Below are 13,996 nucleotides of genomic sequence, written 5' to 3'. Positions count from 1 at the left end.
TTTTATGATGAATCAAGTTTCGATCATTAATCTGCTACAACATGATGTGTAGGTGAACAATTAAAATATTATGTAAATAAAACCGCTTCGAAAAATCGACGTTTGTGTTAAAATACTTGCTGTAACTGGTATAGTTTAACAGTTAGATAAACAGTAAATAATTGGCTAAAAATAAATATCTCCTAATTAATGACTCAAATATTTATTTTTCCTCGCTCCTTGTTTCACGATATAATTAAAATCTTTGTTGTGGTGTAAATTTCCATTTTAACTGCATCATCCTTCGCACTGAAACGCCAGATCTAGCAATAAATTTTAATGTTTTATTGAATGTTTTTTACCCGCAACATTGTTGTTACAATGTAACTGTACATGTAGTCTCTAAAAAAAATTTTTACAACACCTCTTCGTTGCGACGTTTTGTACTAATTACCTTTTTTCAGTCTTCGATTTCCGAAGCTTTCACTTCATAATTAGTAGCTGCAACTTCATAAAATTATGAAATTTCACTTATCACACGATCAATTAAAAGATTTTAAACCAAAATTATTGTTTTCACTTTTGGAAAACCACACGATTGACGTGGTAAATGACCAATTTTGTTCCACGATCCTCCTAAAGATAAGCTAATCACTCGTAGCGATTGTGCTTTAAAAACAATTAACGCGATCAAGAATCCGGAAAATTTCCCGACAACTTTCTATTAATTTTCTAAATGTAGACAAACACGATTTTAGATTCTTTTAATGTTTGGTACTTCATCATTTAGTTATTATCTTAAATAGTTATACTTACGCTGACAGGTTTTTCAACGATAAATTTATACCGGTAAACTGTTAACTAAATGAACAATGTATTAAGACAATGTGTCGTAAAAGAAGCTTTAGCACGATAAATTCAAAAGCTAACGGACATGGAAAAGCAGAATTTTGTGCAAAAAATAAATAGCTTCTTAATTTCTCCCTTAAAACTGCAGAGAGTAATTGAAAAGGAACGGTACTGGAAGTCTTAAAAATTGAGCCTATAAAACCACAGGAATTGATGGAAACTACGAAGGCACGGCCTTCGGGCGTGCCAGCACTTTTTGGCGTTTTTCTCGACCATTTCAGGTACGCAAAATCAGGTAAATCCGAAAGATCTGAATAGTCTAACTAGTCTAATAACGGGCGACTACAATCTTATAAATTAATCTAATTTTTACCACCAATGTTTGCACATTTTGTGACGTCCGCACTTATCACATTGAAACCACTAAGCATAAAAGTCTCACCTAAGATTAATTTGTCGTCGAAATATGTTGAATTAATCAACACAACTTACGGTAAATTGTGACAAAATTCGAGGCAAAACAACGTAAAGAAATAAATCAGAACTTGAGAATATCCAAATTTCGTAAGAATACGTTGATTTAGAAGGTTGAGATTATATCTTCTAGGAATATCCGAACTTCATTAGAATTCCTGAAATTCTTGGCGCGGGCACCAGAAATCCAATTTTTGTCGTAAAGATTCTTGTAATTTTTTCATTTGCATTTTGCATCCCTGAAACGGCAACAATTATGCGCAAATTAAAATTTTACGACCAGTTTCTAATTCCCATCGATGACAATTTAATGACTCATTCTACAAAAATGATTTTAATACAACATAAATTCTTGCAATGCCATCATCTGTACTTCACCACGTTATTTAAATTTTGTAATAAATCATTCGAACAATTATTTTTCTCAGTAGCCGCCGCCAAGAGTTCTTTTCCTCATAAACCGCCGAACGGTAAATCGATTAAACTGTCCTATCTGACAAGCTAATTGATTATGTCCAAGTTACCCAAACTAAAAACATTGTTCTACTCCTTCAAGATTTACATTTTAGATTAAAAAAAATCTCTAAACCAATCACCGCAGTGGCGGCACAGTGGACAAACCTTAAGTCATGCTCCATCAATAATTTATTAAAATGTAACAATAATAATTAATGATGGTAGATCCTCGTATCTATCAAATTAATGTGTGATAGAACTCATATCGAGGCAATCAAGCGTCTATTTTTTATAGTCTAATATCATCGTTGGCAACTTCTCAGTTTGTTCGAGCGCATTATTCATCCCAATCAGTCAAAGATGCAATCTAGTTGTTAGCCCCCACTTTTCGAAGTATATTAGGGCTATAACCGGGGGGCCACACGTGTTGTGGCCTCACGTGCCCTACCTTGACCGGCACCTGTTATTAGAACGTAAAGCAAACTCAAAGTTTCGTTCTTCCAGATTGAAATTGCACACATCTGAACTCTATAATTTCCTTGACGATGATCTAATGCTTTCGAATTGTTTCTTAGCATCTAATCTGTTTTTTTTTACGGTTTCTCCATTAACCTGTTGATTGTGAACGGGGTTACATCCAATTCGGGACTACGTTGGTGGCAACAATGACAAGATGCGCTCCAATCGACCGGAACCGAAAGAAATGCTTTCGTGCGAATTCATTCGAAAAAATGAAGGTATTTGATTGAAATTTCGTAATTCCGAGAATTGTTTGCGTCAGGATAGATAGGTCAAGTTGGGTAAAGTTTTTCCAACGCAAAAAGTGTAATAACTGCGTAGCATGAGGTACCTCGCCCGAGCACGAAGAACGAGAATAACAATGAAACATTATTAGTATTTTAAATGCCATCAATCATTTTATCCAATTAAATGAGCTCTGGAAGGATTGGATATGAAGCGAGATAGGATTTGGATAATATTTACTTTTTTAACTTGTTTTATGTAATTAGTTATTACATCTAATTGCGAGATGCATTCATTTCGCAAGTTCAATCTCGGTTTGAAACTCAGGAATTTGAAATCGGTTGGTGGCTCTACCTGTTACTTCACTACGTTGACAGATTAAGGTTACACATTAAGTGATATGGAAAAATGCCATCTTCGTGACAGATTTGAAATGTCATGTCTCGATAGCCAGGGCTACCAGTATGGAGAAATGTGATAGGGGCCACAAAAATTTTTGAACGCATTTATTACATTCAAACCAGTAGATCAGTTTTGGAGATGTTATATGCGCTGATTGTTTAGGACCAAAACCGAAAAGTTTGGATTTAGTTAGATTTATTCATCCACGGCGAATGTGTAAACATGTGCCTTTAATTTGCATGTGGAAAGAATACCATAACATAAAAAAAATCGTCTGAATTTAAATAAGTTATTTTCATTCTAGCTCCATTCCCCATTATCGCAACGTCCCATAAAACCACCCATGAAAAGTACCCACATGGTCGCATTCAATCTGCAGAATAACTGTTTGTTTACTGAATTCAATCTTCCAATTCCGCGTGTATAAATTGCATTGGCCAATGGCACCGAGAAAACTGTATCACCATTAACGCATTTATCCCATTCTGGCATAATGGAAACATAACTCAAACCAATAAAAGCCAGTAAACATTTCGAACGTGTAGGTGTTCAAGCAACAGTCACATCGTCATCCATAATTTCAGATTCCGGAACGAAACGAATTTACGAGTCGCCACTGCCAAAGGGGGGACCAAGAGGCCAAGACTGGAGGCAGGTCGCCTCGAGCAGAGTGGAATGCCGTCAGGCAAGTGCACGCCCTGATCTTCGAGTCCCCCCTTCACCAAAAGACTCTCACGTTGTGTGTCCCCACTTGGCACAAAGCGAACTCACACACCATGTTTCAAACGGAAAATCTTCGATTCTAATGAGCTTGGTTTTGCGGTGTCTTAGCGCCGACAGGAAGAAGGCTTCGGTTGCGGCAACAATTTGTTGCTGCCGGGAGCGGTTCGTGTTTGAATAACGTGCACAGTAGCGTACGGGCTTGGGGAAAAATTGGAAAAATAACACAAGACGATTTAGCACAATCTTGCAAAATGACCAAAAACACTCACTTTAATTGGCTATTACCGTCATCCTCTTACCACGATTCATAATGTTAAGAGAATTACGAATTTTTCCTTGTTATTCTTATCGCAGAGGATCTACTTTGATTTTTTCGTTAAAAATAAAGGTAAAGATCGTGTCTGTGCCATAAATCATTCGCACTATAATAAATTATGCTAATCCGGAATAAATACCAATATGGAAATTTTAATATTCAAAAATACGTAATTATTTCAAGGATTTATCGAGGAAAGAAACATAATTACTGTACTTTGATCACGACAGAATTGAAACGATGATTTTTACATTCAAAATTTAAAAAAAATGGTAAAAACATCTATCTTAAAAAAATGAAAATCCCTGAACGGTACGAACAAAATACATTTTTGCGAGTGAAATAAGAAAACGATTTTGCTCAGCCATTCAAAATTTTTCAAAAATTCCAAAAAAGCGATCTGGAAACAAAAATCACTGAGCGGTATGTGGAAGATATTGGAACTAGAGCAACGAGCCTCTACTGTGAATCACATTGGCACATACTCGATCTCGAGTGCATGCCAAATGCAAATCAACTAAAGACTTTCCATCCATTTGACTGTGATAAGTAAAATGTCCAGAAACCGCACTTTTCACATTGAAACCACTAACCTCCATCAGAACGAGAATTATGTCTTAGGCACGGAAAAAGTGAATTTCAACAAAAATAAAATAAACTGGTAGATAAATCAAGAGAAGTATTTGCTGCGTTTACGATCATAAAACGGTACATGAAAAAAAAAGTTAAGAAGAGAGAAAACTTTTATTTGAATTTTATATCCATGAATTTTGCGAAAGCCAGGACTATAAAATGTGGTTTCCTGTGTTTGAAAAATTGATGTCAGTGTTCATTCTTCTCAATAAATCGTTTTCGTCTTCATCGAGGCTTTGTACCGTAACAAAAATCTCACTATCTCCATACATCAAAGTTCTGCACCACCATTATTAAAATTGGCATCTCCAACTCTTTGACACACAATGACCCCATGTAACAGTAAACTGTCTCACGATTAGTAATCCGTGTAAATCGACCTTTAGACACATTCCTCGTAAATACCATAGAAACCACACAATCCGCAAGAATCCACCCAACTCATTTGTACAAAAACCGGAAACATACATTCGCTTACAATTTACCAATACAAGTTCGGAAGTTCGTGTTGTTGCAGAACCGTTGATTGCTTCATTTTATAAATATGCCTTGGGGCTCTCAGGGGTGTATTCATTGCCGGTAGCTGTTCTCGTGCGGCTGATGACTGGGCAGTGCTGCAAGGATGTGCCTAAGTAACAGCTTCAGGCGATGCGTGAGGCGTGTGCTCCGCATACTGCCTTCCGGGTAACCCTTGCTCTCCTGCTACCATGCATTTGCTACCAGACGCCGTTATTCATTCACACCGAGGAAATTGGCCAGAAACGTTTCGGACTAATCAAACCATCGTCAAATTTTATTAGGAGGAAAGTGCGTGGATGGGGTTTGATGGACGAGCGGTGTTAAACTCGGGATAATAAAGTGGGATTAGAGGAGATTGATAATACAGTTATGTGTTAATAGTAGTGTAGGTGTCCGTTTGTAGTAAGCTATAAGAAGATAGGTGGTAAATTATAACTTCTAAAGTGCCGACTGAGCAGAGTATGGCATTTTTCGTCCGTAAAATAACCGTTGGAGACACCTAGAGATCGTCTTATCAAATCTTGAAGTGACGATGGCTTTTACAGCGTCTTCACAGATGTTCGCATCTTTCAGATCATCTCAGATGGACTTTTTGACCATTTCTCCATCTAGAACCGCAGCGCCGCCATAATTAAATTTTCTAAAACCCCTTAATTGCGTGCCACTTTGTCAAACCTTATTAATGACCACAGGAACTAGTAATTCGTCGAAATTAATTTTAAGATAAATGTAACCACATGGTTACCTCATTTGAATTTCCGTACATGGAAACCTATTAAATGAAATAGATTTTACAGTTACAAAAGATATTAATCACGTTAGTCTAAAAATTACCTATATAGTTCACACCTAATTTTCTCCGTAGGTACTAATCATGTTAGGTAAAAAAAGTTAATCAGTTCTTTTGTTGGTGCTTTGACAGCATCCGAAATGGTCCGACGTACTCCGTAATAAAACTTTCTAAATTTCGAGTTTTTACCTCGAATATAGTCAAGCGAATGAGATTATTTCGATGGTTATAAATTAATGTTTTAATTAAGCTGGACGCGACAAACAGGAAATTTTTGTAAAAGTTTTACCAACCTTGGCAAGTGGCGAGGTTTAGTGGTTGTAAATCTGATTTGTGTATCTAAATGCGAGTAATTAAAAGCTCGTTACAACCGCTGGATTGACGTAATTTGAATAGGAAGATAACGATGACGATATGTCATCTTACTTACACAAATTGTAATTATAATTGCAAAAATAATAGAAAATTAAGCTCAAAATTTTTCTCACCTCCGTGCAAATTAGGCTCTTATTATTCTTCAAATTTAAGTTTCCATTTATTTAGTAACCCGACACCGACAGTTTATAATACACCCGGAAGTGTTCCACTAAACGTGTGGTGATCTTTGTTCTCAAGAAGTGACAAAGGTAAATATTGGTTTAATTCATAAAACCTGCTAGATCATATTTACTTTGCGAAGTAACCGTCATATTCTCCGTATTATAATGTCAATAAAATGAAAAAATCGGTAATTGCTGTCATTGACATGCTCAGAAAACCAATTATACAGTAACCAGTCATTCTTGGTGTAAAATGAGAAATCAGCAGTAATTTATTCACGTACCTAATAGGAAATAAGTTTTTCAGTTGATGACTTTATTATGGTACGAGATTCCAAAGTTCGCTTCTTTTAAAAAATGGCGGGATTTGAATGTGACTCACAATGATCAAGGGTACGCCAGGTAAACAAAATTTTTCTCCTTCAGATAATTGTTGCTAATAAGTATTCTTGGAAGAAAAAAAAGATTTATTACAGCTAAAATGAAAAAAATCATCGACATCATTATTATTTCTGCGCGTTAAACGTTACCACAAAGAAATTTCTGATATTCAATAATTTTATCTTTGGCGAGTCATCTACCTAAAGCGGCTATTTATGGCAACCTAACCGTAAATTTTTCGTCTCAAAAAACGCACTTTATGACACCATGTCAAAATCAGATAAATCAAGTATTTATGATTTTGTAGAGAAACCGCCCAAGAGGAGTGATAAATTCCACGAAATTTTCCTGGGTCGACTAAATCCAGCAATTAAAGAAAGTCTGGGGCCGCTTTATATGCATAAATAAACAGCCTCAATAACATGGGTACGTTGACAGTGAAGCAGGTATTCGGTAAAGAATTGTCTTTTAAGCTTGGGCGTCGGTAATCCCAGATAACAGCATCAATTTTACCTGACTTTACAGCGTAATAACGGCATAAAATTTTATGCTTGTCTACCTGGTTGGAAAAGTGGAGAAACACGTTTGAAACTTTGCCATTTCCGCCCCATCCCGAAATTACAGACCGCAAGACATGAAGAAAGACACGTAAAAAGGGTCGAATTTGAAGGGCGTGATGTGTAATTTGGATTATTTTGACTCTTTTTAGGGTCCCACGGAACACCTGAAGAAATTTTGTCGCTCCTAAATTGGTGCTAATTGCGAAGCACGCATTTCTAAGCCTTGCTTTAGTTTCCTCTTGTTTTGGCGCGTGTAATGGGAATTCTTTCCTCTCCGAGCTAATCAAAGCACCTGTTACGAGTCAAAACAGGAAATTTCATCAGCCTGAGCTGTTGGCAACATAAAACGCGCCATTCACGTGATAATTCCGCATCTCTCTAAAGATCCACTTTCATGTTCAATTCAATTTTTGCATCAACATCTCGAAAAAGCGGCAAATCGTAAACAGAAACCGGAGACTTGAACGTTCGGTCGCGACAGGAACCCGCGCAGGTAGGCGCCCCAGGTTAACTAGGAAACCCTCCCGCGGGGTATGCGACGTTGCCAAGCCTTTCCCGTGGAATTTCAAGGTCCCACCTGCAAATTGATACGTACTTCGTCGTCGTCTTCAGCGCCATTCTCGTGGTGTTCGTTGTCCATCAACACGAATCCGACATCGTTGTTGTTATTCTTGGTAAGATCGGGAGTGCCGTCTCTTCTATCGACGTCGATGTCGTTGATGACTCTCCGCCTCTTCGATCGCGGACTTAGGAGGTCCACCGTCAGCTGGTCGCTCGCCAGCGAATCCGGCGAGTCAGGGTTGTTGTCCATTTTTCGCAAATTCCAAAAAAATTCAACGCGCACTAAATCGGGCACATCTTATGGCAAGAACTTGACTAGTAAGAAAGCTTGGGGCAACTGACGTTTGCAGTGCCGCGAGCAAGTGACCATCGCAGGTAGGAAGGGGAGAGCGGGAGCCCCGGACTCCCCGCCTCCGCAGATACCTGTTCAATTCTCGGCCAACTTGTTATATAATCTATGGCTGGTATGATTGAAAATTACTCCGGGATGAAAGCATGTGGTGTTGATCCAAGGGCGGGTGTGAAATCATGATAGTTGAGATAACTGATGCACAAATCGATTTGATAGAGGTTAAGTTTACTTAAATTGAGATAGAGATAAGTAGCATCTGGGATGATGTGGATTTATTTCATCACGTTTGGAGAACCATTCAAGACTTCTTCGAGCTGTTTGTTCAACTTGCGAAAAATTATCTTTCAAGACTTTGTTGAGAATTTTATATCGAGAAGAACTTCACGCACCAGAAGGATAAGGTTTTATATTACCACAGTAAAATCTGTATCAAATATAATAAAATAGCCATAACTTTGTAACAGATGGAACGTTAAAGTGACACTCTTCCGCGTGTTACTTAAAATGTCATGACTATAATGAGCTTTTTTAAAACGTCTAAAGCTTTTTGGATATTTAAAATTGCTATTACTACGTAATCCGATATTTTTTAATTATATTCATTTTTTCTTAATAAATAGTTATCTATTAAACGTTTAGAGAAAAAATGTCAGTTGAATATTAATATAAATATTGTTGTTGCATTTAAATCTATTTTTAGCATCAACTCTTTTAAGAATGTTTTTTGTTGTTTAAAATCGGAAAAAATATTTTTTTTACTCACCTTGAACATATTCAACAATTTCTTATAATTCTCTAAGTGGTAATAATTTATTAACTCTTAATCAAATCCCCTTAAATGACACGATTTTTCGATTTCTCCACAAATGAGAACGCACCTGCACATTTCAAATTTGCATAATAATAAACGCTTTGTACTTTTAATGACACCTTAAACTTCGATTTTGAAGACAAAAATTAGCTTGAACGCTCTCAGGTCTCAGTTTTTAAAGTCAATTGATTTCCTCGATTTTGCACAGACAGCAAACAAAATTAAAATACTAATAACTAGTTCATCATAAAAATAAAACTAATTCTGCACCTGTTTACTTAATAAATTCAATTAGTATTTAGAAGATAAGCTACTCCCAATGACAATAAAATTTTTATGACACAAATAGTTTTAAATTCTGAATATAGATTATCTGTCTAATTAAAGTAACAACAGTAAACTTGTTTGCAAACCATTACTGATGATTTATTACTTATTACTTGTATCCATTATTCTATTTTACAACGCGGATGCATTGCAAAATTCCGAAGATATCATGTATTATGTATGCCAACGATCGCCACTTCTGCGTTTTAATAAATGATCTTTTGCGTAAAAATAATCAATTATCTAAAATCTCAAAGGTGCACCTGTGTTGCAATAAATAGTGTTGTTAATTCGGCTCCTGGCAGGTGCCAAAATTTAACTTTTAAATGGTAAATTCAAGATTTGCTAAAAGATAACAAATTCGTGCATGACAGTGATTTAAACTTTAATAGCACTTACATCAAACATTACCGCTTCATGTTCTGATATAATTAAATTCTGTGGATCTTGCAATCAAATAGCACTGCGCCCAAAAACTGGTTAGTTGACTGATAATAAATGACGAAATGAAGATTTATGACGAGTCTGGTATCACACTGATTGAAAGACTTTGAATGTAAATTAAGTCATAGCAAATTTTATTCCAAGTCCAAAAATGGTCAGCGTATTTTTCTGGATCTAAATATCCAATGATCAGTACAGTTAACTATTATCATAAAATTTTATGACAAGCCTAATCTATCCACATCACGCTAGAAGACTGTTACATTTAGATAGTGTCGATTAAATTAATAAAAATATCATTTTATTGAACTCATTTATTATTGAGAATACATAAAACGTTAACACTGGTGACACAGGAAGAATTTAAGCTCGTACACTTGAGAACGTTTTTAATTAGAGAAACTGGCGATTTTATGGCATTTTTGCAATAGTAACATTATTTTTTGTTAAATTCGTTCGTTAATTACAGGTTTAATTAACACATTTTTTTTTCATATTATTGCATTCATGCTTTTTTAATTTCCTTTGTACCTTACTCTCTGCGGTTATTAAAGACAGCAAAAAGCGAAGCAAGAAAATGTGAGGAAGTCGAAATCATCGGACTTCGAGCTCGACTTCAAAACAAGAAAGTTAATAAAGTCATGGGAAATATTTAAACTGTTTTAGATCAAGTCGGTGTAATGAAATCAAAAGTTCTGAAAGAAGAAGTACAAGAAAAAAGAAAATAAGAAGAAAAAATAGACTGAGAAGTAAAAAAACAAGTTGAAAGAGGTAAATAGGAAATAAAATCAGAATGAGAATACATACTCCAACAGAATTATTGGTCAAATTAGGAATAATTAAATTATTATAATAATTTATTATTGGTTCTAATCTGGTGGCATTTTCAAAATTAAATTTAGTCCAAAACGTTTAATATGTATCCAATTTTTCTTATGGGAAGAAATCGATTTTCAAGTTTTTGAGCACTTGTTATAAATTTCACGTAGTTTTCTTGTAGCCATAAAAAATTTCTAATCTTCCGTTAATTGCCTCTGTAATTGAACCAATCTTCCTTTTTGGAAAATATAACTTGGGCGCTTCTTTATTTACCGTTGCATCTACTTCTTCGCCGCGGTTAATTTGTTAACATTCCGCAGCATTTCTTAAACCGTCGATATTAAAAACTTACTCGAGATTCATCAATTATTGGTCCCATGGAGCCGCAGCGACCTGAATTCTCTCATAATTAATGGTAAAAAAATGTTATGACATTTCCGATTTTTATCGGTTTTTCCACCTCACAGGAAGATTAATTGTTGGCACTTTCGTTGTAATAATTACAACTCATTAAAGCTTTTCCGCAAAAAATCGATTCAATCATTCGTCATTGTAACGTTATGTAAGAGTTTGCGGAGGAGGTGTGGACAATGGAAAGAAGAAGTGGTTGTTAATTTAATTAGCCGTGATTCGTACTTTTACTTTGTTTCGGTGATTTTTTCTCGAGAATAGAATTGTCCCAATGCCGAGGTAACAGTCGTAAATTGTCAGTAATACGATTTTGATTGCTGCAATTACAACTATGCTCGAAATGATTAATAAAAGTTGTAATAAAAACGTTGTCGGTGTTTTTAAGCGCAAAATGATCCATCTGTCATTATCAATGGATTTGGTCGTGTTTCTTTTTTAATTTATCCAGCGGCAAGTGTTCTGATATTTCACATAAATTTGTGTCCGACTCGCGATATTATCGTAAATTAAACAAGGAGGAAGTGGATATTGCCACAACATAAATATATAACATGTAACGTTTGTATTTTGCACGCAAGGAAAAATTAAATCATCATTTAAATAAACAAGAGACTTCATAGCGCGAAGAAGTTGTAAATTCATTTTCATTGCAATTAGAGAAAAGGTGCGCCCGCTCGACTAAACACGAACGAAGAAAACCATACAGTAAAATAGAGATGAAATATTAATCAATATCGTGCTGAAGGAACAGCGAATTTTACAACTTATGCCCAAGAAAACAAGAGAGTCTGTGGAAAGTGGGCCGACTCGTGACCAGACACCGTACAAATGATCCTTCGCTGACGTCACACTCCTCGTTGCCATAGTAATTAAATTTACCACCAATTGGAATGCTTCAAATGACGTGATTAATCCGCTAATAGTCGAATCGTTACACCTTCTGTCAATTGCATTGTTTTGCACCTGCAAGTTTTAAGGTGGCTCGAGGCAACCTTGAAATACCTTTCCCTGGATCATAAAGCTGTCTCTTTCTGGTTTATGCGTGGCCGACTCGTGTTTTCTTTTTCTCTAATTAGTAACTAACGGTGTCGAATTAAATTTTCTCGGAAGAATATTCATGTAAATATAATTTTTTTTCGAATTTTGCCGCCAAAATTCGACACGGAAGAGGCCTAGATTTTTGTTACCGCTCCCATCGTGACGTTCACGTGATCTTTTTGCTACAAGACATGTTATGAAGTTTTATAAAAAGCTTGTTAACTATAATAGAATTGTTGTCAAACTCTATGGGGAGTAAATGTTGGCTAAGATTTCTTTCTTGTCGTGGAGCGGACATGAAAAATGACCGCGTCATATACGAATAATATTGCAGGTGTATCATAAATTTTCAGATCATTAGCGATCGTAATCAAATATTTTATTTCAGTTAATTACGAACGTAATTTCGGGGTGCAACATCAGAGTGGCCTCATTTTTGCCATTCTTGCACTATGGATAAGCCATCACTTCAAGTAGTACTTCCATTTCAAGGCTCATTAAGTAAATTGCACATACGTATTAAAAGCTAATTATCCGTCTCAGTTCTAACAAATTTATGGTGTTATTATATTTAATTAATATTATAATACATCCTTCGTTTTTTTTTGGATGCTGTTACACGTTACCTGCTACTACTAATCTCTCGAAAAAACTGAGTACCGTACTCTGCTATAATACTTAAATTAATGAAATCGTAAATAAAAATGACCCCTTTGAGGCCGTAGCAAAAAATCGGTCCGACACAAAGGACTTTTAAAAAGCCCAACGAGAATTTAGAGAGGAAGTCGTAAAAACTGTTATTAGTTCATTAAGTATTGCCTTGTAATGAGTGACTTTCGAAACTTATGATCTACATTTGTCAATGCATATCTACATTCCTAACAACAGCATACAGGCAGTTTGTTTTCCAATGAAAATAAATTGCTTGCTGTTGATTTCTTAACGTTGATCATTTTGTATGATACTTACAAAACACCGCTATGGCGTAAGACTCTTATGGCAGAACCCACAAAATGCTTATCATTTCGACAAGTACTTGTTATTAAATTACGACGACTTACAATGTATACTCGAGCTTATAAAGCTACGTCACTTCCTGCATCATCGCGTTGGAAATTTTGATGGAGATTTTCGACAGAGAAATCTTAATTACAGATAAGCCGCTGTCCAAGCAAAATCCTGACATCAAACGCAAATTCCGGATGTCAATAATTATAACATATTAATCTAAGAGTATAAATATAATTTTCTCTTACGTAATAGGTGGAAATTACACCTATTTCCAATCATAATATCCACTTGATTAAACAAATATGCTGCTAATGTTTGTTTTCTAGTTAATACAATTATTAGAAATCAGTTAGCAACAGCAGCGCCGGCGATAATTTCTAGCTATTTCATTCCAATCAGTGCTGAATTTTTCGGATAACTTTCACAGATCAGTAGTTTCCATTTCAGGTTTTACTTTATTTTCAACCTTCCGAGGAATTTGTCTTGTTTTTATGACCGAGAGGAAATTGAATAATAATAATTCTAGCAAAGTGGGTAAAAAGATTTTCGCTGAATTGGGTTGGATTATTTGTAAACGTAAATGAGGATGTTAGTCTGCCGATTTAAAACAAAATAAAATAATTTTGTAAATTTTATTTTTAATAATAAAATGTTTCTTTAGGGGCGGTTCAAAAAATTCTTTTTGGACTTTGACATAGTTTTGACATGTAGCGGTACTAAAATATTTTTTTAATAATAACTATTATAGAATAAACAGTATAAAAACTCATGTACAGTACTCTCGCGAAAAGCTCATAGCGTAAGCTCGCTCACATGCAGGTTTCTAACCAACCCTTCTACCACTCGTTTCGCTGTAA

General features: G+C 35.5%; 1 protein-coding gene across 4 annotated transcripts in view; it reads right to left on the bottom strand.

Annotated features, from left to right (window-relative positions):
• Nucleotides 1–13,996, bottom strand: part of TfAP-2 (transcription factor AP-2) — a 68,849-nt gene that overhangs the window by 7,159 nt on the left and 47,694 nt on the right. The window contains exon 1 of one of the 4 annotated variants that reach the window (XM_088039318.1): nucleotides 7,943–8,287. The exons of 2 other annotated variants lie outside the window; for them this stretch is intronic. In XM_088039318.1, the coding sequence (XP_087895444.1) occupies nucleotides 7,943–8,176 (234 nt within the window). In that variant the 5' untranslated portion in view covers nucleotides 8,177–8,287. Of the gene's footprint in view, nucleotides 1–7,942; nucleotides 8,288–13,996 lie in introns of those variants that run through there. One more of the 4 variants, XM_088039327.1, reaches the window with a different exon arrangement.

This window comes from Gnatocerus cornutus, chromosome 1 (assembly GCF_029298725.1).
Source record: "Gnatocerus cornutus isolate USDA-ARS CGAHR chromosome 1, icGnaCorn1.1, whole genome shotgun sequence".
In the NCBI taxonomy this organism is placed as follows: Eukaryota; Metazoa; Arthropoda; class Insecta; order Coleoptera; family Tenebrionidae; genus Gnatocerus; species Gnatocerus cornutus.
This window is presented reverse-complemented; position numbering and strand designations above follow the sequence as displayed.